This window comes from Panthera onca, chromosome B4 (assembly GCF_046562875.1).
Source record: "Panthera onca isolate mPanOnc1 chromosome B4, mPanOnc1 haplotype 2, whole genome shotgun sequence".
NCBI classification, from domain to species: domain Eukaryota; kingdom Metazoa; phylum Chordata; class Mammalia; order Carnivora; family Felidae; genus Panthera; species Panthera onca.
The window spans coordinates 125,761,446-125,788,105 of record NC_138345.1 but is presented as its reverse complement, the minus strand read 5'-3'; the positions used below and the strand labels follow the sequence as shown (position 1 = coordinate 125,788,105).

At 46.3% G+C, this 26,660-nt stretch overlaps 1 protein-coding gene across 3 annotated transcripts in view; it reads right to left on the bottom strand.

The window, feature by feature from the left end:
* Positions 1-26,660, bottom strand: part of RFX4 (regulatory factor X4) — a 164,104-nt gene that overhangs the window by 95,100 nt on the left and 42,344 nt on the right. For all 3 annotated transcript variants that reach the window (XM_060656539.3, XM_060656540.3, XM_060656541.3), the window contains 2 exons: positions 20,531-20,591; positions 6,662-6,785 (listed from right to left, as the gene is read on the bottom strand). In XM_060656539.3, coding sequence (XP_060512522.1) covers positions 6,662-6,785; positions 20,531-20,591 — 185 coding nt within the window. The remainder of the gene's footprint in view (positions 1-6,661; positions 6,786-20,530; positions 20,592-26,660) is intronic.

Genomic DNA, 26,660 nt, shown 5'->3' with positions numbered 1-26,660 from the left:
GGGCACGTGTCCCTTCTGCAGCCCACTCCCCTCGAGGACAGACTATCTTCTTCACCCTACTTCCCATCTGCCAGCACAGAGCTGGGGCCACAAGGGATAGAGATAAATGAGTATTTAATAAGTGGGGGAACACAAGTGTCGAGGGGGAACCAGCATGGGAAATACTGGCTTCAGGGTTCACAGTGCCCAGAACACCTGGGTGGGGAAAGATTTGAGGGGGCATTTCTCAACTGTGATAACAGCACCCATGCCTCTGAGAGACAGGCCGAGATTTCAGTCCCAAATTCCACCATCTAACAGGTGCCAGGTGGTTGCTAATGACTGCACCAAGGTCAAAAGGCCCAGTATTTTGTTCTCCATATACACCTACCTCCAGCCCCCCCCCCCCCACATACATACCCTACCCCCAAAATAACTTGCCCTGGGGCAACTGAGATAAGTTGAAGTGCATGCACTCTTAGAGCCAGACTTTCCAGGTTCACATCCATTTACTGTCTGTGTGGCCTTGGGCAAATTACCTTATCTCTCTGGGACTCGGTTCACCCATCTACACAATGGGGATAACAAAAGTTCCTACCTCATAGAGTAGTTTGGAGGAGGCAGATATATGTAAAATGCTTAGAAGAGTGCCAGGTCATAGAAAGCCCTAGGTATTTGCTATTTTTATTAATTTTATAAAAAGCTCTCTAACATCTGTTAAAAAGAATGGTCTATTAATAAGCTTGGGCAATCTAGGGGTCCCTGGGTGGTTCAGGCAGTTAAGTGTCAGGTCATGATCTCGCAGTTCGTGAGTTCAAGCCCCACTCTGTGCTGACAGCTCAGAGCCTGGAGCCTGCTTCAGATTCTGTCTCCCTCTCTCTCTCAAAAATAAATAAACATTAAAAAAAATAAGCTTGGACAATTTAGCTGGGTATGATGTCATGTGTAGGCCAATTCTGATCCCCATGATTTTGTTTCAATTTACAGTTCCACTCACTGTTCTCTAAAAATTTACTGCTTTTTACTAGAGAAATGGGGTTACCATTTTGGAAGTATTTTTTTTTCTCAACCTGGCAAGCCTGTAAGCACCAGCAGCAGGAGAAAAAGGTCAGGGAAGAGCAGGAGGTCAGACCACATGCCCCGCTTCCCCTCTGCAGGTCCTCAGGCCACACGTGGTCAGGGCTGAGTTGCGAGTCTGGGAGGAGTTTCCAAGTGGATGTGAGGCTGCAGGTTTTGATTGGAGCCCTGGACCAGACTTCAATGTCTAACAGAGAGCCTACATTATTGAAAAGAGGCTTGTTTTTATAATCAAGAATCAAACAGCAATTAAGCCTGCCATGAAGCCACCGGGGGTCAGGGAAGGAGGCTGGGCCATAGTGTGAGCAAAATCACTTTACGTGTGTACACTGCTGAGTTCGTCCCGTTCCACACACCGGTTACATCTGTGGGGGCTCATCTGGGCATCTCTAAGAATCAGGGTGTAAGAGCAGGTATGCAGTGAGCTGGTTAAAACCCTCCAACACTAGAACGGAGCCGGATGGGGGATCCTCAGCGGAGGAGCAAGAGCAGCCTGGGGGTGGGTGGTGGAAAGTCAGCTGGAGAGCACATCCCTTCAGCCATTGTGGATGGAGTTCCACGGGGTTCCCCCCAATCCATGACTGGACTCATTCCTGCAGCCGGATGGATGGCCATTCCAGCAGAGGGCGCTGGCGGGAAGAGCCCTCAAAATGAGTCCCGCTGACTTTCCTTCTTTCACCCTCCTCTGATGCCCCTCTGCTCCAGCCCTGGAGAAGGCAGAAGACAGAGAGAGGAAGGAAGCACCCACCCTGCCCCTCTTTGACAGAGCAAATTCTGAGCCCCAGGAAGGGAGAGGCTCTGCCTTGCATGGGAGATGGACGTTTTAAACTGGACCGAGTGGGACTTTTTCATAGCTGAAAATGAGTTAATCTTCTAACCAACACCAATACGATGGCTGAACATGGTTGGGATGCTGTGGGGTTTCCCTGTGATGTCATCGGAGGACAGAGCAGGACAGCTGAGCAGAGGACTTTGAAGGTAGCCCTTCAAAGTAAGTGAAAATACAACCAGTTTCCATTGGTACCTGGACAAGTTCATCCGTGCCCAGCAAATGGGTAATGGAAAATTGATACAATGCCTGTTTCATATGGGCATCAGACAGGCTAAACACATTCACGTGTATCAAATGATTTCAGCGTCCTTGGCAAATAGCAATAACACAAGTCATTCAATCTTCAATAAATATCTGAGGGTCTATTATGTGCCGGGTGCTATTCTGGGAGTTAGGGATGCATAGTGAACAAAAAAAAGGCCTCATGGAGCTTCCATTCTAGAGAAGGAGGCAAATAAAACACAAGCAACTAACAGATATATATATATATAGATAGATAGATAGATATACATATATATATATGATTAACATATATATGTACATACATATTATGTCATATGAATATTATCTGTAATATATTGAGGTAGAATAACAGGCAATGATGCCATACAGATAATTATACATATAACATGTAATATATTAGTTATATCACATATGTAACAGTTCAGACAGTTATAAGTGCTATAAAGAAAAAGCATGGTAGGAAACAGAGGAAACAGGATGGAGTGAGGCCAGTTTTAGATAACGGTGGCTTCTTCCATTGGTAGAATGCCTTACAATGTTAAAAATGCTCTCCTAAGCAGCGTCTCATTTTATCCCTAGAGTCATTTGTGAGGGATTATTCCCGTCTAGAGGTAAGGAAATGGGAGCTCAGGAAAGTGAAGTGACTCCAAGCCGGGTGACCTTTCGTTACCCTAGCCAACAGAAAGGCAGGCACAAGCCCAGTACAGCTTGAAGCTATTCTCTGTGATGCCTCAATCAGTTCTGGGACCCAAAGTCAATACGGGCTTACTGGAAGCCAGTGCTTATGGGGCTTGGCCGCAGTGCTGGAAAGAGGATCTCTTTCAGTTCTTCCCTGCAGCAAAACCATTGCTGCCGTCCACTCGCTTTATCAAGGACAGTATCCCCACCAGGCCACACGGGAGGGGGGACGGAGAGCCTCACCGCTGATGCTGTTTCACCTCAGCCCATTTGCAAGCTGGGGAGGAGAGTGGGGGGTTGCCGGGATGGCGGGGGCGGGGGCGGCGGGTGGTGGAAGACTATCACCAAATTTTTCTCTAAAAATGAAGCTGAAATATTGAACCTTGCCTACGCAGAGTTAAAAGTTCATAGATGAATAGCAGCAAGTTTGGATGGATCTGCTCAAAGGAAGGCTGCCCACAATTACACCCCAGGCTTTACAGAACAACCAGTCCCTTTCTCTCCGGGGGGATGGCAGCTGCAGCTGGGAGCCCTTAGGAAGGGCGAGCATGGCCGGGATTTCAGTTCAACAAGCTCAGTGTAGAAACCCTCAGCGGGCTCCTTCTGTCCTCTGTGGCTGGAAGGACAGCCCGAATTTCCAGTGCATTTGAAATCAATGGCAAGGTACCTGCAAAGCACTTTTGCATTTGTGCTTTTAATACCATTAGAGTATGTCATTGCTTTTGGACTGAGTTTGGATGTCTTTTTTTAATGACTACTTTGGAAGCAGCTGGCACTGTAATTCTTAGAGAGAAAAGTTATTATTTGAAAACAATATTTTGAAAGTAAGACCTGTGGACATAGATGTCAGTAGGACCAAGGATTAGAGAACAGAGGAGATCTGGTGGAGGTTGTCCCGAGGAGGAAGGGGGGCTGAGCAGTGGGAGGTGGCAGAAGGGGAAAGGGGGGGGTGGCAGAGCAGAGGGGGCTGGGACTGGCTGTGGGGAACTGGCAGGGGGAGGCCCAGGGAGCCTCCAGTGTGGTATGGAGGTGGGAGAGCATTCTGGAATGGGGATGTCTGTTCCATTAGATGCTGTCCGGGATGTAAATCCCTCCTTCAAACTTCAGTCTACTGGGGTCACAAATGCTTTCTGCGGGCTGTCTTGTGCAAATCAAAGAGGACTCTGAGTTTCATCCTTGGCTCATGGTGGTTCAGAACAGGGCCGTCCAAGAATACTTTCTGTGATGATGGAAACGTTCTATGTGCACTGTCCAATACGACAGCCTCTAGTGACATGCGGCCAGTGAGCATCTGAAATATGGCTCATGTGACTGAGGAACTGAATTTTTAATTCTGTTTAAGTTGAACAACCATATGTGGCTCACAGCTACCGTCTTGAACAGCACAGGTAGAGAGAAGTGGTGTAGACAGAAGAAAGAGTCTCAGGTCAAGGTGGGTCTGAGAAAGCTAACACCCAGGGAGTGGAGAGGAGGGGCTGAGTTAAATCGATTTTACCTAGATCACAAAGTCAAGGAAACCCTGAGCTGACAATAGTGTTACAGAAGTGAGAAAAAGGAAAGAAAAGGTCCTTATTTGGGCAAAATGGAGTTTCTAGATATGGCGAGGATTTGTGTTTTCATGGTCTTTCCCCCACCCCAGAATCTGTGCACAAACAGCTCATGGGGAAATTCGTAACAACAACTGCAATGGCACGTGTGGGTGTCACTGTACCTGACCTATCAGATGACTGAGGGAATAGTACCTGAAGATTCATTTCCTGGTTTCTCCAAGGCTTTTGCATTACCAAGCCAAGCCACTTGCCTGCCCCGGACAGGGACATACATATACCACACATCATCCACTGACAATCATCTCCCTTGAATCCTGCAGCATCCCCATGAGGAAGGGAGGGGTTGATTCCCAGTTCACAGCAGAGAGGGCTGAGGCTCAGAGAAGTTAAGCGGTTAGTCCAGGAGAGTTAGATTCTTGATCTCTTGGTTCACCCCACCTGTCCCTCCATCTGAGGCCCTATCCTGGACTCTCCACTGTGGCCGCCATGAGGAAGTGTGGATGCGAGTGAATGTCCCAGGACCCCAGACGTGTGACAAAGCTCCAGGATCCCCTGGATTCCGGGTGTGCTCTTCTGTCTCCCACCTGCTGAGGAGCTCACCGAGTCCCTCCCTAGACCGTGAGCCTCTCCACAAGCGGGACCCATACTGGATTCCCTTCTCGTTTTCCCCAGAACACAGTGCCGCCCACGCAGCCCATCTCAGCCAACACTGATGGACTGAAGACACAAACGGAAGAAACAGCAAAGGTGGTGTCTCCACTGACGTAAAAAAAAAATTATTATCACGTATGAAAAACAGGGTTAATGCATCACAAAAACATATGCCCTTCCCTAAGTCACCACGGAGCATCTTCCCATTTATTGAGTGGAGCCAATTCCCAGCCACTCAGTTTTAAACCCTCCAGGGGGGTGGGCTCAGACCTGACACTACTCTCTTTTCTCTTTTTCCTGCTGATGATTTTATCTGTTGGGAAAAGGGAATTCCCGAAACTTAAACAGTGACTTGTTTTTGCCGGTTCAGTCGTGTTATGCCCGCACTCAGAAAACTGGTGAGGAACGGTGGTGCCAAATCAGCCTGCCTATCTTTTTGTTAGTGGATGCAGTAAAAAACTATACATAGGAAAAAGAAGCTAAGGAGAAACAGTTCGGATGTATTGTTTCAAATTAAATTGGGTATTTTGCAGGTGTAAAAATCCATATTTTTATCTATCAAATAGACAAATGATCAGTCTTTAAAAGTACTCTGGGGCACCTGGGTGGCTCACTTGGTTAAGCGTCCGACTTTGGCTTGGTCACGATCTCACGGTTTGTGAGTTCAAACCCCGCATCGGGCTCTGTGTGACAGCTCAGAGCCTGGAGCCTCCTTCAGATTCTATGTATCCCTCTCTCTGCCCCTCCCCTGCTCTCTCTCTCTCTCAAAAATAAACATTAAAAAAAAGAAAGAGTGCTCCAACATCTCTCCTTGGCCTGTTAAATGTGAATGATCAGTGACAATGAGTTTTTGTGGACATAGTCCTAAGTGTGGAAAATGTTTTTGTCATGAGACAGACAGCAGCCAAGCCTGCGGTAATATTGCAAATAAGACCACTCCCAGTAGAGGATTCTCAGATCTCTAAGCTAATGATATAAGGCCATCTTCCAGCTTCTCCAAGGCTTTCACATTACAGACGCAAGCAGTTTGCCTGCCCCAGACTCACTGACAGACACGGAACACACTTGGGAGTCTAATATTTGTCCCTCGGAAGGAAAGAAGTCACTTCCTACAAATTGAGTACTGACGAAAGCCCAGTTAGGTGTTCTCTTTTTACTCTATGACCTGTCTGAATCGTGTGGAAGTTTTCATACTTCGGTATTACTTTGTTTTGGTATTGGGCTTGGTATTACCTTGCGAGTAAGCCTTTGGACTTTTTACAGCAAAGTATTATAGCAAAGTTACCAAAGTATTTAAGTTACCAAAGCAACTTTAAAAAAAAGCAGTTAAGGGGCGCCTGGGTGGCTCAGTCGGTTGAGCGTCCGACTTCGGCTCAGGTCACGATCTCACAGTCTGTGAGTTCGAGCCCCGCGTTGGGCTCTGGGCTGATGGCTCAGAGCCTGGAGCCTGCTTCCGATTCTGTGTCTCCCTCTCTCTCTGCCCCTCCCCCGTTCATGCTCTGTCTCTCTCTGTCTCAAAAATAAATAAAAACGTTAAAAAAAAAAAATTAAAAAAAAAAAGCAATTAAGATGTTCAAAATGATTAAGAACTGTGCATAAATTACTGGGAAGTGGGGAAGGATAGGAATAAGCCTGGGGAGGCTGGACTCACCTTTCCAAAACTGGCCGCGTTGACAGGCTGGGTGTCATTCTTCTCACAGAAGTCCAGGTAATGCATGTAGAGGGCGCTGCGAGGGATGCAGACCCCCTCCGCGATCTCATAGTTCTCCTCCAGCCTGTGGAATGAATGCCCAATGAGCAAGCCTCAAGCAAGAAGGGCATGGTCTTTCTAGCTCTCCTCCAGAGGAGGACTTGAAGAGAAGTCTTCCTACAGATGGGGAAACTGAAGCCCAGGAGGACAAAGCCACATGGTCACGCGTGAAGTTGGTAGGTCGGCAGGATCAGACTTCTAGCCCCCGTGGCTGTGTGACCTCGGATCACTTTCAGCTCAAATTCCCAGTCCCTCTCTTCCATGCTGCCATTGGTCTGGCCACATTCTGGGTGGATCAGGTTCCCCCAAACTCCCAAAGTGATATACAGGATCCTGTAGGTGCCCCAGTCAGCCGAGCTTCGAACCACACACTCACTCATGTAGCCATTTCTAACAGGTGTCCCAGTGTTGGAGCGTCTTTGCTAACAAGAGCAGTGCGGTGGGATAGCCGTGGGAAAACAAACACCCAAGGAGAAACCAGACAGTGGGACAGCCAGTAATCCACTGACTGAAGGAAGGTTTTAGGATCCCAGCGGGAGCCGAACCCTCTGGTTTCTTCAGGATCGCCTCTGCTGTGCTGGAATTACGATTCTATACCCATCACCTTCGTAATGACCCTAGGTTAAGGGTTTAGGGTAGGGACTTTCCATGGGGATTCAAACCCCAGTGTTGTCACTTGCTGGCTTGGTGACCTTGAGCAAGTTATTTACCCTTAGGTAGGGTTTCCTTTTGGAGGTGCTGGCTGTGATCTCCTCATAAGCTGTTGTGACAGTCGAACGTGTGACATGTGCAGGCATGGTGCCTGGCACACGATAAACACTTAGTAGGTGTTGGACCTCACCATCATACAACTATCCTCTCCTTAAAACATCTTTGGGTGCCCATATGTCCTGAATGGGTCCTAGATCTTGGGATATAAAAATAAACTAGATACAGTTTATCCTATTTTCCCCTCTTTCACCTAAACACCAGAGTGTAGGCATCAAAAAGAATCCTGCCCCCTTTTTCATAGACACATTGAAGGTTTAAGAACACTTCTTCCAGCAGAACTGCCAGGGCACATGACAACTTGGGGACGTCTCTTTGGGCCTGCTGCTTTCAGAGCCTGGGGCACACACTGTTCAATTAACTCACGAACAGAAGATATTTCTTTCTGGATCACAAACTGGATTTTTGGAAACGACCCAAAGTCATTTGGAACCAAGTTTGAGGAATAAAGTGACTGGAATAGCCCTTTCATCTCAAACATTTGTTGTGGGGTGGGGAGTGGGGGCAGAGACAAAAATAAGGCAAGATTCTAGAGCAGTGAAATAAATATCCTCAGATGGCTTCTAACTTCTCAGGGGCACTTGCCAAAGAAGTGGTCCAGTCCTGCCGTGACTGTGAAGCAGAATGAGGACACGGCCTCCTGAGGTGGCCACTTGAAAGGGCAGTGCTCACTGTGCTCATTCCAGCATGTGGTTGAAAGAAAATCAATTGAATCAATTGAATCATTTCACATCCAAACCTTACCAATGAATATAACCCTAGGCACGCCCAGATAAATGAAGAAGCCTGGTGCTGAGTGGTCTCATCACCTCACCTAGTCCCCCTTCTTCTGGGAAGGGGAGCACTGAGTAACTCCTGATCATTTTTTAGAAATGTTCCGGGAAACTGTTTATGCAATCCTTTCTGGGTGACCTAATTCCTTGAGGTTGGCATGGTGTCTGAGTCACTCCTGCATCCTTGAAGGCCAACATATTCCTTGGTACACAGCAGATGCTCAATTAAGTGTCTGGTGGATGGATCGTTGCAGTTATATATTCATTCAACAAATACTTATTGATCTCCTACCACCTGCCAAGTGCTGGGGAGCACTTGGTGCGCAAGATAGTCCTTGTTTGCACGTAGGGAATAGATTAAATGGTGGGCAGATGGATAGAGATACAGGTAATCTTTAAAATTCAACAAATATTTATTGAGTTCCAGGCACTGCTCTCGACACTAAGGAAATAGCAGAGAGCAAAACAAAGGCCCTGGCCTGAAAGGGCTTACATTCTAGTATACATGTCCCTGACATCGGAAATTAGAACAAACACTGGACGTGGCTCGCCGTGGGAAAATGCTTTCACATAGAGATGAGATTTCTTGGGACTGTCCTAAGCTTCAGGTCTGGTATGAATGGGAATCAGCCTTCTAGCTTAGCCTGGACCCCTAACTGCCATTCACAGCACTGTTTCTCTGTAAAAGTGAGTTCAGAGGTCCACATGACCAGTTTACATACAAACTTGTATGGACCATCCAAATACGGCAGCTTTCACAAAGTGGGGTCTCACAGACATGCTTTGCTTGGCCTCAATATTGTTGGCCTGGCTTTTAAAATTCAGGACATTTCCCCTAAGAATCTGGCTTCTTGTGAAAAGGCTGAGATCTGGCAATGCTGGGCCCATATTCCCGCATGACAACAATTGGCCAGAGGTAGGTGTGCCCTCGAGTTGGCCAGAGTCCTCACTCCTCCCTACTTTTCTGACACCAATCTGTTTTCTGTTCCTTGTCTGGCTCCTGTAGCCTCTTGTGTTGACATAAGGCATGACCTATGTCCTGGTTCACTTTGCAGTCTATCTGGGAAGAATAATGCATCAAAATATGAAAAATTAACTACTATAAGAGCAGTCAAAGGTGGGAGAACAGAGAGATTCCTGTGTAGATAAGAAGAGGTAATTAAGGTTTCATGGATGAAGTGGGATTTGAATTTTGTGACAGCTAGCATCAGTTGCTGCTCTTTTCCCAGGTGCCAGGCACTGGGTATCTGGTATCTCTTTCCATCCTCACAATAGCCATATAAGGTAGGTTTTATACCCATGTGTCCAATGAGGAAACTGGATACATGGGTATAAAGCCTACCTTATGTGGTAGGTTTATATGGCTCAGAGAGTGGAACTCATGTGCCCATGGTCGCGCAGGCAGTAAATGGGAGAGTCTTCCTCTAACCCACTACAGTGTCCTGCTGTGGTAGATGGAGGGGATTCTAGGCAAAGGAGAACAGCAAGGGGGAGAGACAATGTGCTTTGGATGATGGAGACAATGGTCCGAGTGGAGAAAGGGCTTGCAAAGGAGCCTTTAAAAAAAAAACAAAGGGGGAGGGGGTATGGAGAATCTTCCAATGCCCCCAAGAGAATATGGCCTGGAATAGAAGTTTGGCGACCCTCGGAGTTCAAGAATTACTGCAGAAATGTCATTTGCAGGAGGCGATGGAGCAGTACTCAGTGAACTGAAAAAATAAAGACTCAGAGGCAGGAAGACCAGAGCGTTTCTGGGATGCTGTAGAAATAATAATAATGTCATCAATAACAACAGTCACTAATATGAATTTAAAGCTTACTATGTTCTATTAGCCAACAACGGATTGATTGTAAACGAATATAACAATAAAAGCAAAAAACATCCAAGTTTCCTTGGTTTCATCTTAGACTACTGAGAGTCCCATTAAGCAATTTCCTCTCAGGGGCACCTGGGTGGCTCAGTCGGTTAAGCATCCGACTCCTGACTTCCACTCAGGTCATGATCTCACAGTTCGTGGGTTTGAGCCCCACACTGGGCTCCACGCTGACAGTGTGGAGCCTGCTTGGGATTCTCTGTCTTCCTTTCTCCGCCCCTCCCTGCTCCAATAAATGAATAAATAAACTTAAAAAAAAAAAAGCAATTTCTTTTCAAAGCTTTGATTTCAACTCTGTAGACTATGGTAGAACATTTTCCAGTCTAACACACACACACACACATCCTGGATGGCTGCAACTTTGTGCAGGACAAGCTGTGGGGAGGAGAAAGTATCCCTTTTTGCTTATCCTTGCTAATCATTTCCTAAAATTAACTTTGGCCAGAAAAATCCATAGGTACATTCAATATACATGCATTTCAAGCCATTCAGAGTTCATCTTACAAAAGGCATATGACCCTTTAAAATGATAGAGGGCCATTTTTCTTTTTCTTTTTTTTTTTTTGAGTTTACTTCTGTATTTTGAGAGACAGACAGAGACAGAGAGTGGGGGAAGGGCAGAGAGAGAGGGAGAGAGAGAATCCCAAGCAGGCTCCTCACTGTCAGCATGGGGCTTGAACCCATGAACCATGAGACCACGACCTGAACCGAAACCAAGAGTGGGACACTTAACCGACTGAGCCACTCAGGCACCCCTAGGGGGCCAGTTAAGTTTTCTTAGGCATGGTTGCAGCATGATCAGATTCACTCTTTGGCAGGTCATTCTGGCACCTCTACTGTAGGAGGACAAGGCTGACTAGTAAGGCCTGGCACACGGCGACTGACTCGTATCTGTTGAACAAATAAATGAACAAACGAGACCAGTTAGGGGCTACTACAAGACTTCAGGCAAAAAGTGATGGGGTATAAATTGGAGGAGTGGCCGTGGGGGGCAGGGATAACACTCAGTGCGTGTGGTTCTTATGCTGCCAGATAGATGTGAGATGGATGGCACCAACCAAGGCAAGCTCTCAGGTTCCTAACTGGACTGGAGGATGACTGGAGGCGCCATTCCTCATGGTTAAGAACCGCAAGGGAGTAATGGAGGGCGGTGATCATGTGGTGTTAGAGAGCACAGTCTCCCAGGTGGATTCCTGGCTCCCCCTTACCATTAGCTATTTTGCTTAAGCCCCCCACCCCCCGTGCCTGAGTTTATATTTGATATTCTTGTGGCTTGCTCGCTCACTGAGTACGGCCAAGGGATCAGCATTAAAATAGAAGAGCAGGGTTAAAATACATCCCATTAAATGAACCCATAGCAGCAACAAACTATCTGAATCCAGATGAGTGTAAGTCACGGTTCACACAGGCTGAATTAATTAAGCGGTTACCTGCCAAAGGCCAGAGCCTTCTAAATAACTACAATGCTACCCGCATTTTGTTCCTCTTCCCAGAGCTTCTTCGCCTCAAGGTATCTAGGTGGCTTATGACTATGAAGCATTTTAATAAGCTCTACAAATGAATAGATGTAACTGGCATTAAGGGCAACTTTGACGCTCGATGAGTTTCCGCAGAAATAGCGTCATGATACCTTTCCCCAAACCTCCTTACAAAATCCAGAGGGTCCGTGCGTGTACTGAAGTTGCTAATTGGAATGTCTGCTTCGCTGACCAAGGCATGGCAGAAAGAAAGGCAGTTAATTATTTCTCTTCATATCTGATGAAATTTCCCCTTCTCCTCACTTGTAGAGGACATCATTAGTCTGACACGGTGAACAATACTCCATTATACCTGGATATTTTTAATGATCACCAAAAAATTCCCCACTTCTTCCACTTTTCTGATCTTCTATTTAATAACTTGATCATATTTGAATTGAACCTATCCTATTATGGGGAGATAATGAACTCAGTCTACTAGCCAACAGGAGTCATTATCTGCGGTATACATTTTGAAAAAGATCTCCTCATGAGGCTTTGGCCGCAGCAACCCAGGGCAGGGGAGGAAGCTCCGTATCAGCACTTGACAATGAAGACCAAATGTTTCAGCACCCAGCATAATTGTTCCTGCTGCTCTCCTTTGAAACCTGTTCTCTTCTCTGTATGTGTGAGATTTCAGTTCAGAGTCTCCACTACCCGGGTCTTTGCGGACATGTCTACAACAGAAACTTTCTCTTCTATTTTACCGGAAGATCAGACAGCAGGACTTTTAAAAGCCTTGCAGGACATAGTAACTTATTACTCAGGTTGACCCAGAGACTGAAAAATACATGAAAACAAACTTGCTAAGCAGAGGCCAGACAGTAATCTAAACCCATCAGTTACTCCCCTCTGCCTCTGTGGAGAAGTTCTAATTCCCTCCCTTGGCATGTAAGGCCCCCACCATATGACCCCTGACTACTTCTCCAGGCTCCTCTCGACCCATTGCTCTGCACATACACTTCTCCCCAGCCAAAGGACTGTTGATCTTGCACATGCTCCCCACCCCATATGTTCTAGGGCATTCCACCACAAGAGGTGAGCCCCTCTAGGCTCAGCTCAAATTTCTCTCCCTGACACTATGTTTAATTCCCACCCAGCCCCATCTGCTCATGGCCTCTTAGTTGGTTCCTCATCCTTGCCAGATTCATGGATTCATTCACCCGATAACATGCCGAGTGTTGCGATGGGCACCCGCCAGGCACGGAGTTGCATCTGTGGAGGAGAAAGTCTTGACAGGAAGCGCAGCCTCTGCCCCCAAAGCTCTCATCACTTCCTGGGAGTTTCCACAGCCCTTCATATCTGTCTGCGGCTCCAACTGCCCTCACTGAGAAGCAGCACTGGGTTCAGAGGCAGGGGACGCTGAGGTTACATCCTGCCCACACCACTTGCAAGGCACCACAGGCTCGGGTGTGTTGCTTGAACCCTCAGATCCTTGTCTCTTTCATCAGTAACATGATGCAAAGGATACTAATACCCATCTCCCAAGGCTGCTGAGGGGATCAACAAGAATCCACGCACAACCCACAGCCCTCTAGGTGGCAGAGGGGGACGCTGGATAAGGGGCACCTGTCAGTATTATTCTAGGTTACTGTGGAATATTCTGGTAACACTTTACATCTTAGACTGAGAGTCCTTTGAAGGCAGGGACCAAACAGCATCCCTATTTATGTTAGCACAGTTGCTACTACTGTGCCCTGAACACAGTCAACCCTGCAGAAGGAAGAGAGAAGGAGGTGGGAAGGAAGGAAAGCGGACTTTTGCACAGACTTTTGCACAGATCAGAAAAGCACTTTTTTTTTTTTTTTAACCTTAAGACCTGGGTGATTAAGGAAAAACCCCCAATTAATAGAAACATATTTGCTTTATATTTTCTGTGCCAGGGATATTCACATTTGCTATCACTCCTCACACAAGATGGGTAACATCATCTCCATGACAGGGAGGAAGAAAGGGAGGGCCAGGCAAAGTGACTGCCCAAAGCCACTCTCCTGGGAAAAGCCAGGTTTGGAGTATGAACTCAGGTACGAGGCTCCTAAAGCTCTCACTGTGTGCTATGGACTGACATTCCTTTGGTCAGTGAGCCGGCACACATTTACTGAGCTCCTACTGTGTGCCAGGCACTGTAGAATACAGCAGTGAGCAACAACACGCAATCCCTGCCATTGCCTTTAGGAAGCTGACAATTGATCAGAAGAAAATGGGAACCAAGGAGAGGACTTCACTGGACAAGAAACACAAACAAAATGGTGGGCATTGGCTCTGGATAGGTCTCAGGCTGAATCTATAAAAAGCCAAAACAAGCAAAGAAACAAAACCGATCCATTTTTCTTTAAACAGCACTTAAGCCTACGACTTGCTGCTAGGTAGACCAACCAACCAGAAACACGTGTTCAGATGGATCTGGTATTTCTCCCAGGGCCTCGGCTGGCTCTCCCTCCCCTTTGAGGGCCTTCTTGGGAATCAGGCAATCCTCCCCTCGGGTGGAGTGAGACTGTGACCCTCTGTTGTGTTCAGTTGCCTGCCTTGGTTTCTTCTTCTTTAAATAGGGGTAACAGTCCTGCCAACTCGACAGGGAGCAGCAGAAGAGCTTGGCTGGTGATGTCTCCAGCCAGGCACAAGCCTGGTTTGCCACTGGCATCTGCTTAACCTGTAGGTTTGGCTGATGCAGAGTGATGGGCTGAATCGGGGATTTTGTGCTGCCACTGTGATGATGGAATCGGACCAGAACCTGGAGTCTGCTAATCCATATCCTGTGTTTAGCCCACGAGCTACTGGGTTGGTATTCCAGAAAGGCCTGGAATTAGCCAGGTTCAAGAATCCCTATGCTCAGTGTTTGGTTAAAGTCACCCCCCCCCCCGCTTTTTTTTTTTTTTGACAAAAACTAGGCACTATATAATAGCACAGTGTCACAAGTTCAACTGTTGCCAATGCTTCTTTCTGTCAGGGCTGGGCCAGGGGTAGGCAGCCCAGAGCTCCGGTGGCCACAGCCGAGGTGATCTGGGTACCATTCTTTATCATAAACCATCCCCCTCAACATTCTCTTTCCATCCCTTCCCCGTCTCTACTCAGTTCTACTTCACCATTACAAACAAGGCTGCAAAGAACATCTTCATAAGCCCCCCTTGCACACCTGTGGGAGTGTTCTCCATATTGGTGTGAAGAAGTTCTGGGTGTTCACGGCGAAATGTTAGTGGGACTACAAAATTGCCTACTCAAGCGGCTTTACCCTTAGACCTTAGAATTACACCTTAACCACAGCACAAGATACTTAAAAAAAAAAAAAAAAAAAAAAAAAAAAAAAGGATCATAGCTCCACACCCTAGCATCTCCTTGTCTGAGACATGCCCTTCACACTGTCCTGCTTAGTTACCTTTCTGCCTCTGTGGTAGAGGGTTTCTAGCAGGGCACCGGTCACACCTACAGGCATTATCGGACATCTCTGGCTGTTTTCAGTGCTAAAAATGTTCAGCCTCCCTTTCTGGAACAAGGTGGCCTAACTAATATTATGGAAGCGAATAATGTTCTGTCACTGTTGAATAAAGGATCAAGTCAGAGATGGGTACCGAACGTCGGGTACCGGTTACTCTGTGACTCTGGTCTAGGAGCTGTGACCTGGTCCGAAACTTCAACAAACTTCTTTGGAACAGTACCCAGTCCAGCTTTCTACCTGCGGCCTCCTGCGGCCTCCAAGAACATTTTAAAGAGAAACGTGAAATTTCTTTTGTTTTATATTAATTTGAAGGATTGAAAGGCCATCAATCACCCAAGACCTCCTTTTAATTGTTTTGAAAGAAAGAAAAAAAACACCCCCCCCCCCAAGAAAGAGATGATTTGGTCTTCTACCCTCTTCCTTTGGGGAAGGGCCTCCCCCTGCACCCCATAAACTGCTGAAAGGGGAGATGCCTCTGCCCTGACTGGCGCACAGGGAGCCAGAAGTGACACAGGCGACAAGGGAGGTGTGTGAGAGGGTAGGGCTGTGGAGGGGGACATGGGCTGGCAGCAAGCAGGCCAGGATGGTGGAACAGGCCGCTTACCATTCCAAAATCCTCTGTGTGAATAGAGGTTATTGTGTGGCCAGGATTCCAGCAGCGCTCCCCGTCCCCAGCGGCTTGGGCTTTACTAACCCTCGTGACCGAGGATGCTGGAAAGTGTTTGGCAGAAGGCATTTGACAATATTTGCCTGTTTTCTGCTGGGAACTGCCTCCAGATCACGTGGCCCCAATTATTTTAGGCTGCTTGGGCACTGTATTGTTTGTTCTTGGAGTGGAGATGGTCTCCGGGGCGATGGGGAGGGTGCTCGTGGCGAGGAGGGAGCAGGTGGAGGAGCAAATAGCCCCCAACCCAATTCCCAAAACAAACCAAGTGTCCCAGGAGAGCTCGGCATTGTCGGGAGACCAATGTCCTTTCCTGGGCCTACACACCTCGGTCCTGAGGGCCTGCACGCTGCCGTTGCAGAGAGCGGACAGCACGAAGGATGCACATGTCTCAGAGAATGAGATGCCATGGTGTGGAGCTAGGTTCCTTTTTTTTTTTTTTTTTTTTTAAGTATCTTATACTGTGGGTGAAGATACAAAATGGCAAAGCCATTTGAGGGGGCAAATATTAGTCCCATTAATATTTTCTGGGTACCCAGCTCTCCTTCTCGACGCCAACACAGAGAACACTCCAACAGGTGTGCAAGGGGACATATGAAGATGCTCTCTGTAGCCCTGTCTGTAAGGGCGGAGATGAGATTTGGACACGACGTAAACGGCCAGCAGGAGGAAAGTGGTGAAATCGATCTGCCATTGTCATACGTGGAATTGTGCACAGCAGCTAAAATGAGGCTGTGCTCTATGGACTAACGCGGGTATGGCTTCAGGACATTCCAGTGAGGAAAGGGCAAGTTGTGGGTCAACGCAGTGCAGCAGGTTGTAGGACAGTATCCTTAGTGTGATATGTCTGCATTCCTCTTGGAAAGCAGAAAATCCGAAATTAAAAAATCCACAAGTCAGGGGCGCCTGGGTGGCTCAGTCGGTTGAGTGTCCGACTTCGGCTCAGGTCATGATCTCGCAGTCTGTGAGTTCGAGCCCCGCGTCGGGCTCTGGGCTGACAGCTCAGAGCCTGGAGCCTGTTTCAGATTCTGTGTCTCCCTCTCTCTGACCCTCGCCTGCTCGTGCTCTGTCTCTCTCTGTCTCAGGAATAAATAAACGTTAAAAAAAAAATTAAAAAAAAAAAAAAATCCACAAGTCAGAAACTTCTGTTGGCACACATGCTTGTAAAAGCATAGGCAAGACACTGTAAACACACACACACACACACACACACACACACACACACACACCCTTCCCACTGGCCAGAGGGTTGCTCTGGATGAGCCCCGAACAACAACAAGGAACGGACGATAGCCTTATCTAGGATGTTTCAGTTTTCAAGTGAGGAAACCTATCACTTGTATTAATAAAATAAAATAAAAACAAAGTAAGGGCTTATTGAATGTATTCATATCTTGCCTTTTTCTAAAAAGCTAATAAAGGAAAAAGAAGACATTCAAACAAACGAGATGGAAAAGTGCATAAACATCCGAACTCACTGGCGACCAGAGCACAGGGGGAACATGGTATAACTGACCTCACTTTCCCTTGCAAGATGGTTGGGGGGGGGGCGTGGGGGGCCGTGTTCCTTTTGAGAGACAAAGTATTTACACTGAAACTACATTCTAAAAACTCTACTCATGTGGAAGTTAATATAGGAGGTCACATGTGCTCCACCATGGTTTTAAGCGTGACTGTTTTACTTAAGAGAAATGTCCTCCTTCTTCCCTGTTTACAGACCCTCTCCCCTGCCTCCCTCTCCCACCTCATCGGTATCCTTCTCCTCTCACTCGCTGTGCCCCACACTGGCCACCTTCTGTAGTTCCTCCAACAAGCTCAGCCTGCCTCCCACCCTGGAGGGAGCAGCGGATGCTGTGGGATGTGCCCAAGTTACCCCTGAGGACCGAGGTGTCCTTCTCCTCTGCTGGGGGGGCTGCTTGCTGAGGTCAAATCCTTGCTGAGGAGTTGTCCTCAGCAGAATGTGAAGGGAACTGCCTTGCCCAAAGCTTCACCCCCCTTCAGGGGGTAGCCGATATTCCATGATGGGCAAGGTGGGGGATAAAGGCCTGGACCCAATGCCTGGACTCTGGTCTCTCTGAAGGGCCAGCCCAGCCTCAGAACTCCCCACAGGATTGCTGAGGACTCTACTGCAGCCTCCTGTCAGCCTGACACCCCCTCTGCCTCTCCCAGTGTCCCTCACACCCCCATGTGTCAATATTGGATGCATGCCCGAATAAACCACCTGCACACCCATCTCTGCTCAGTCTGCCTCTGGGAAAGCCCAACCTACATTAGTACAGCCTTTTAAGAAACTGTTCCCTCTGCCTAGAATGTTCCCTGCCCCTGATTTTCACATTGTCATGTTGTGGACTTCTTGTCATACAAATGCGTACTTAAATGTCACCTCCTCCAGGAAGCTTTCCCACACCACTCAACCTAAAAAACCCTCTCAGACACTACCCTGTCAGCCAGTTCTAACTCTAGGCACAGCACTTGTCAGTATCTAATGCATTCCTTGTTTATTTATTTATCATTCATATGATACTTTTATATCATAAAACTTTCCCCCTCATCATTCCTGGTCTATATTACTCACTGTTGCACTCTCAGAGCCTAGAACAGGGTGTAGCAATAGTAGGTGCACAGCCAACATTTCTTCAATTAGTGACTGAAATTCTATCTCATACATATAAAGGGAATTGGAGGACAATCTGATGTTCTTTGAACAACTTGATGTCTTTTGATAATAATACAACAAAAATTTATAAATTCTTGAATCTGATTTGGCCTTGAAAGCGAATTTATTAAAAAAAAAAAAAAATCCCCTGCCTGACTTTGTGAATTGGAAAATGAAACGTCTTTTGGAATGATCTACGTGACGTTTTATGTAGAAAAGGACATTCTGTACAGACTTAGGTACAGTAGGGGTGAACTGACTGCAAACATCAGGAAGGAGGGAAGGCCTGCTCCAGGATGCCCTGGGGGACTCAGAAGGGAGGGTGTGCTGACCGCTGGCTCTACGTCAGATGCTTCAAGCGCTTTCTTTGTACTAACTCAGTTTCCTCTTGACGACTACCCCTAGGAGTTTGATACCACTGCTATTCCCATTTTACAGGTGAGGAGACTGAGGCACAGAGAGGTTAAGGACCGCACCCAAGGCTACACAGCTGGGAGTTAATTTCTGGCAGTCTGATTTAAGACGCTGCACTATCCGCAGACTCACTGTTGCCAGGCAGATATCAGAGAATCACAGAAAATTAGGAACGAACAAGGTGATTTTCTTCTACTCACTCTCAAATTTTTTATTCTGAAATGTGCAACGTGCTCAGGTTTTTAAAGTCAGTGTGTCTGCCGATTCCTTGCATTTCTAGAAATTCTCATGCCCAAAGTCCTTTATATTGATACCTCATTAGATGTCCTGGCATTATGGGAATTTGTGTGGCCATGATTTGGGAGAGGAAGGGTGCAGGCACAGGTTTGACCATGGAAATAGGGTAGAATTTTCAAGAAAATGAAAAGCAGCAAATGCAATGAGAAAAAGAAGACAGGGACAAAATGATGGAAACAAGCCAAAGTCTGGAAATCAAGCTCTTGAAAACAACCTTTGCTGTCCTTGCAGCCAAGCAAGCTGACTGTGGAGACTCTTGTTAGAGAAGATTGAGTTACGCTCCTGAATGCTTTCTCCCGATGCAGTCTTCCTCTCACCTGTGCATGGATTAGTCAGGAGAATCTAATGTGATTTGCTCCTTAAAGCCTATCTGCTCTCTTTTCTCATTTGTCCTCTCTTCTCCATCCATCCTGAGTCTTCTCTTCCTTTCTTCCAAAGCAGGGGCTTTGCAGTTAAAGAGACCCAGCCTGTGCCCCTTCGTGGCCCTGTGTATATTCAGGCAAATGATTTAACTGTCTAAGCTTTATTTTCCTCATCTGTGAAATGGGCATAAATGATACCAACTTCAGAGAATTGTGAGAATTCAGGGCACCTATAGGAAGTGCCTGGCATGGAGGAGGCTGGCACATAATAGCTCTTAGTGCCTACACCTCCCCACTTCTCCTTCCTCCCTCCCCTTCCTTCCTTAATCCCCTCAGGTTAGCTGGGCTGTGCTGCCAGGGGAATCATAGCCCTAACTGACATGGAGTTTTGAGGAATAAATCTCAGGTGTAGACAGTTCTTGTTCTCAAAGGTACAAAAAAACTTCTAAGTAAAGCTCTTAGAGGAGAATGTACCTATAAACCTCACACATGAAAACAACCACTTAAAACAACATCCATTAAATATTTCACCAAGTCCAGGAATTCCAAATATTAAAAGTAAAGCCACTAAAGGAGATAATGCTTGTTAATATTACTAATGTTAAAATAATTGTAGTATAGTTGCAATTAAGGATTAATTCATTAAGGGATCATTGGTAGGGGTGAACAGACCACCATTACTATAATTTGTTGCATCCTTATTAACTATAACAATGGATTCCATTAAATCAGTTAACAACACTCACATGGCAGCCAGTCCTTGCCAGGGTCTTGGTGATGGAAAACAAAATCTACACCCAAATAAAATAAATACGAAAATCCCAATCTCCAGGCTGGACCTAAGTTGAGTAGTTTACACAGAGCTGCAAATTAAATTGACTCCATGTTAGGCTCCTGGATGTCAAGTTCTCATGCCGATGTCAAACTTTTCGGCGATACCCTATTGTATCAGCAGGAAGCTGAAGTTACACGAGCACCACATCAAGAGAGAACTTGCTGAAAATGAACTTACCATTGCAGAGTAGCAGGAGTGGAGTGGGGCTTGGATGCTCTATTGTTTTCTTTTTCCTCATCTGTTAAAGGAAAGAAAAAGGAGCTACCTTCAGTAGGAAAAGTAAAAGGCTTCTCAGCTCTCCCAAAGTTCCCTCAAATATTGATGATTTGAAAGCAACCGTACTTTGGCTTTTCCGACATGTTAGACTTCTTCTCGAGTGAGAAAAAAAGGGGAAACTGACTTACACAGAAAACTCTTTTACATCACTTTGCATTTTGATCTGATGTAACTAACCCGTGAAGAGTTGAGGAACTGTCTCTCTTTATCACTGAGCAGCATGACTGCGTTCACCCGACTTTCTATTTTCCCACCTGCAGCTGGACACCTGACTCTAGATTCTGACCTAAGAACTTCTAGACCTCACTGACCGTTTGCTCCTGGTAACGCCCATGGAATAGACAGCAGTGTCAGGTAAGGGAAGAAGAGTGTAAGGGTTCGGGAGAATTAGGATAGCAGTACAACAGAGCAGAGATTGGCAATTCTTTTTCTGTAAGGGGCCAGAGAGCAAATATTGTAGGGACTGGGGGCCAAGAGGCAAAATCAAAACTATTATATAGTATTTATATAACAAAAGAAAAAACAAATTTCCACAAAACTTTAATTGACAATATTCAAAATGTAATAATAGTAATTGAGTACAGTTTTTGTAACATAGGTCTATTAATAAGGATAATGGAACTGTTTGGGGGGAAGAGGCAACATTTTTCTTAACCGGAATTCAAAGTTCACATCTCTACCATTGAACAGATTATAAATATTCACCTGTAAAAACCATTCTTAATTTATAGCCCTATGAAAACAGGCATCAGGCAAGATTTGGACTGTGAGGTCCTGGTTTGCTGATTGCTACAACACAGCAATCTGAACAATAGATCAGTCTTTGTGTCTATGAAGAACTACTCACAATTTCATCGTGGATTAACTGAGCAATACATAGTAATTAGCCTCATCCAATTCCTAATAAAGATTATTAATAGAAACAGTCAACATAAAATTTCTTGATCCACAAAATTTGACCCAAGAAGACCGGTATGAATAACAATCTCAAGAGAAAATTAATAACATCAAAACCCACAAATATAATCAACAAAATTTACTAAGAACACGTAAAATGGTCAAAGAAATAAGTCTGTGGTGTAAAATTTATATGGAAAAGAATCTGTACATCCACAAAAAATATTTTAAGTAAAACAAAAATGAAAGTGGAAGAAAATGAAATATGGTATAGGGAAAAACATTAAAAATAAATAAATTAGCTTAGGGGCACATGGTTGGCTCAGTTGGTTGAGCATCTGACTCTTGATTTCAGCTCAGGTCATGATCTCATGGGTTGTGGGTTCGAGCCCTGCATCAGGCTCTGCACTGATAGTGTGGAGCCTGCTTCATGGTCTCTATCTCCCTCTCTTTTGCCCCTCCCCCACTCATGCTCTCTCACTCTCTCAAAATAAATATTAAAAAAATAAATAAATAAATTAGCTTAATAAAGTTGAGTTCAGAAAACATTTTTTTGATGGAAATGTATAAAGACTGGTACGATTCTGATTAAAATGTGTATTCATAAACACCATAAGACACTCCTGTTGCTTATACAACAAGTGTACATATTCAGCTTCTTCCTTACTAAACAGAACTGCAATTTAGAGGGGACCAGGTGTCCAGGGAGGGTGATTCCCTCTCAAACCCTAGAGAGGTGAATGTTGATTAATTTAAATCTACCACCGTAGTTTTATCTACCATCAAGCCACTGATGGGGTAGGTGTGACATGATGGGGGCGGGTGACACGATGCTGGCCTTTAGGACTTACAGAGAAGCTCTCTGGGGGCCTCTGGGAAAGATATTTTTCCCCTGATAAGAAGAGATGGAAGGGCTTGATTTTGAACTTCCGCCCTCCAAAACTGTGAAAACACAAGTATCTATTGTTTTATGCAAAAGCAAGCAAGCTAACAAATAGGTGAGAGAGTCTGGCCTGTGCTGGTTTTGAACATGGCTGAGCGGACATGAGAGTGAGGCAGCAAGCTTTCAACTGGGAAAAGAGCAGCCTGGGGATGAAGTCCACACTGAGGCAGCAGAGAGGAAAGGTGGAAAGACTGGGGGTTCCAAATGTCATGTTGTGCCTCATCAGCCGACCCCCCAAACAGCTGCCTCTTTGTTTGGTCAGGTGATAAAATTTTCTTAGTCAATAAAACCTCTTTTCATTGGGTATTCTCTTCCCTACCACCAAAACCATCCTAACCAATACAAACACTCACACGAAATGTTCTCAGGGACAAAGTGTCCCAGCCCATCATGGGCTCGACACCTGCTCACGGTGCTTTGTCAACCTAGAGCTCCTTCTAAATGCTTCTCATCCTTTCCAACTAGAATAAATGACACCACTGCCTTGAAGCCTTCCCCGATACTCTCCAAGTCAGGCATCATTGATCCTAACTCTTCTTCTACAACCGATTATAACTTGTCTCTTGGTTGGACAGTTTAGCCACCTGGATCATTATTTCTGTACACAGCCACATCCATCTCTCCAACTTCAGTATCCTACTTAAGAAACTCCTACTTCAGAAAGGGATGATATCTTAGTAATTTTTGTGTTTCCTCTTGCTAGTGCCTCCCACCTGGCACTTAACAGTTGAGTCTGCCTTCCACAAACGTCTGCAACAATCTTAAAAGAAATAAAAAGCACAATAAGGAGCATGAACACGTGGGTCTCACAACAATATAGACACACACACAAAAATACTAACCTCAGTTTTCACAAAGAAACAAATAGGAAATAATAATGAGGCACAATTTTACATCTCTGAGAGTAACACGAGTTTTAAATAATGATAATCCCTAATGCTGGGGTGTAAATGGTAAAACTGACAGTCACACATTTTTCTGAAGGTAGTGTTAACTCATACAAAGTTCTGGCAAACAAACTGGCCGTAATAGTGACAGCCATCTAAAATGTCCAGTCACTTGACCTCACAACCCAACTCCTAGAAATGATACTAAGCAAATAATCCAAAATAAATAAAAGACTATGTTAAGAAACACATGACTGATTTTCTTCTCAAACAAGGAAAAGTACATAAATGACCTAAATATACCTCCTGGCGTATGCTGGAACATGATTAACATTTCCATTCCCACTAGAACTGGCAGACTATCTCCCCCACCCCCTGCTTCTTTACATTTTAGCATTTCTGCCAAGCTGGACTAGATATCAAAAGACCTGTGTTCTAGAATCAATGCCAAAACTTACTGGCCATGACTGAGCAAACCCCTCAACCTTTGAGCTTCATGTTCCTTCATTTGTAAATGGTCATTTTATAGGGCCAGTGAAAGGATTATATTAATTAATTCAAAAAATATTCACTGAATAGCTGGTTTATGCCAGCTAGACACCGAGGATAAAGAAATTAAACTCCTGTCCTTCTGTCTGGTTGGAGAGCGAGAAAGACAAACAACAGAGAGAAAGGCCAAGTTCAGTGAGAAGTGATAAACGCTATGACACGGGTAGGCAAGGAGGAGCCTGCTGACACAGACTGGGTGAAAAAGCAGAGCCCATCGCGGAAGGCTTACTGGAAGAAGCAGTGATAAGTGAGCTAAGTCTCTGAGTGTGCCAGAGATGGGAACCAGATGGCAAGGAAGGGGGGACCAAGTCAGGGGAAAAGAAGGTGGAGAAGGTGAGGAACAGACCGAGACAGGGGACCCAGAAGCTCATGACCCCCTCCCAGGAGGAAGATGGCTACAACGCGGGTTGGGCGTGGCGCAGGCAGCTGGAGAGGGGCTCTTCTGACAACGTAATAACTCTGTTTAAGCTTCAAGACAGTTGCTTAAACTGAGGATAATAAGCACGCCTGCCTTGAAAGGCTGCCGGCGGAATTAGTGGAATGAACTCAACACAGGCTAAGAGCTCCCAAATCTCATTTTCAGGGCTGCGTGGCAAAGACCGCCCTCGGCTGCTCTGGTGGCCAGGAGCCCCCGGAGCACTTCTGCTCAGCCGTAGCTGCTGTGGGAAGCAGGCCAGGGAGGCCGCGCTTCTGCTCGCTTCTGCTCGGAAAGACTTCCAGGGACAAAGACAAATGCGTGGATGGAGACCCCGCCAGGCAAACACACACTGGGCGACATCACAGCTCCAAACAGGAGGTGGCATTTGAGCTGCACCCTGAAGAGACAGTCAGGGTTTTTAAAATAACTTTGTTTTCTGTTCGCAAAAGTAATCCATGTCCATTTTTTGACTTTGGGAAAATAGACAGAAAATAGAAATCTCTGGAAATCTAAGCCCCTCTCAACACAGAGAACTATTGTTTTCATCTTATTTACCTCCAGTCTGCTTTCAGTGTTCTCTTTCACACCCAAGGACACGCACACCCCGAACTTAAAACAAGTGGGGGCCACACAGTCACCCTGGCGTGTCGCCTGTCCCCTTCGCCTTTACAAGGACAGGTCAGACTTTGAGAGGAGGACGCTGAGGGAGGGGGTGTTCCAGGGGAGGAAGCAGCACGTGAAAAGTCTTGGAGGACAAAAGCCGCGGCCCAAGGGAGAACGCACACCTTCCACTTGGCTGGAGCCACAAAAGTCCCTTGTTCTGGGACTCCGTCTCAGTGCCCTCCCCGCCTCAGGTCACACCTGTCTCTACTGTGTCAGATGTCTCTCCCCAGTGAAGCTCTGCGATGGCCCATTTCTGGTACCAGCGAATGCAGAGAGACCTGGCTTTGAGGGCAAGGCAGGCCTGGGTGCGAATCCCAGCTTTGCCCTCGACTCTGGTTGGAACCCTGGGCAGCTACTCCACTAAAGGCCCAGGGATCCTTTACCTAAAACATGAGACTCATAACTCATACCACAAGCACAGTTTGAAAATTAAGTGTGTTCAGAACCAGACACCTTAAAAAAGAATACCATCACAACAGTAATAGCATTTATTGGCCAAGTACTTAAGCCGGGCATCGTGCATGCCTAGGTTTTCGTGCACTCTCTCACTGTATTCCTCCCAAGGGTGCCATGAAGAAGTTTTATATCTGATTTCATAAAGAAGGAGATCGAACTTTGGAGAGTCTGAATCACTTGCACCAGGCCCTGCAGCCAACGAATGGAGACTGGACTTCACTCTGTGCTCAGCACACGGTGGCTACTGACCGTACTTGGACAAGAACTGGTCGATGCTGGAACCAGTGCAGACTCTCCAGCTTGGTCACCAAAGAGGTGCCTTCCACCCCTGCAGGCCCCTTTCTAGACCCCTAGTGACTCTGTGCCCAGCCTCTCTCTCTCCCAAAAAGGGGTGTGTGTGTCACAGCCAGGCCCCTCCTATCTGATGGCTGTCAAGCCTAATTCGCCAGAAGTGCTGGTTACTCACTTACTCATTCATGAAATACCGATCGATCGTCTGCTAGCTTCCAGCCCTAGGCCGGGGGCTAAAGGGTGAGACCAGACAGACATTGTCTCTGCTCTTTAAAAACATTTTTTTTTTAATATTTCTCTATTTTTGACAGAGAGGAGTAGGGAAGGGGCAGAGAGACAGGGAGACACAGAATCGGAAGCAGGCTCCAGGCTCTGAGCTGTCAGCACAGAGCCCGATGTGGGGTTCGAACTCATGAACTGCAAGATCATGACCTGAGCTGAAGTTGAATGTTTAACTGACTGGGTCACCCAGGCGCCCCGTCTCTGCTCTTTTAAGATCAGAGTCAAATTATCAGCAAATAAAATGTAAGGGCAAGTCCAGGATGTTACAGCAGCACCAAATGTGGGGTGTGAGCTGCGTCTTGGTATCTGAAGGAGGAGAAGGAGCCACCTGGGTGACGAGCACAGGAGAGCACATTCTAGGTACAAGGAAATAGCCACAGTTGATAGAAACTTTACTCTGCCAAATGCCTTTTCTTTTTAACAGGCAAAAATGCCGCAAACGAAATGAGATTCATGCCATAAGGCAGAATTTCCAGCCAGCAAGGCTCCTGGAGGCACTCACAGCACACGCTGGGCCACCCATTCTCAAGGCCCACCCTGCTCGTCCTACCAAAGCCAGAGAGCAGCCGTTTGCTTAAAACCTCCCAGCGAGATGCAGCCCACTGCCTGGCCTTCCAGCCACTCTGTCCTGCTCTCACTTTGCAG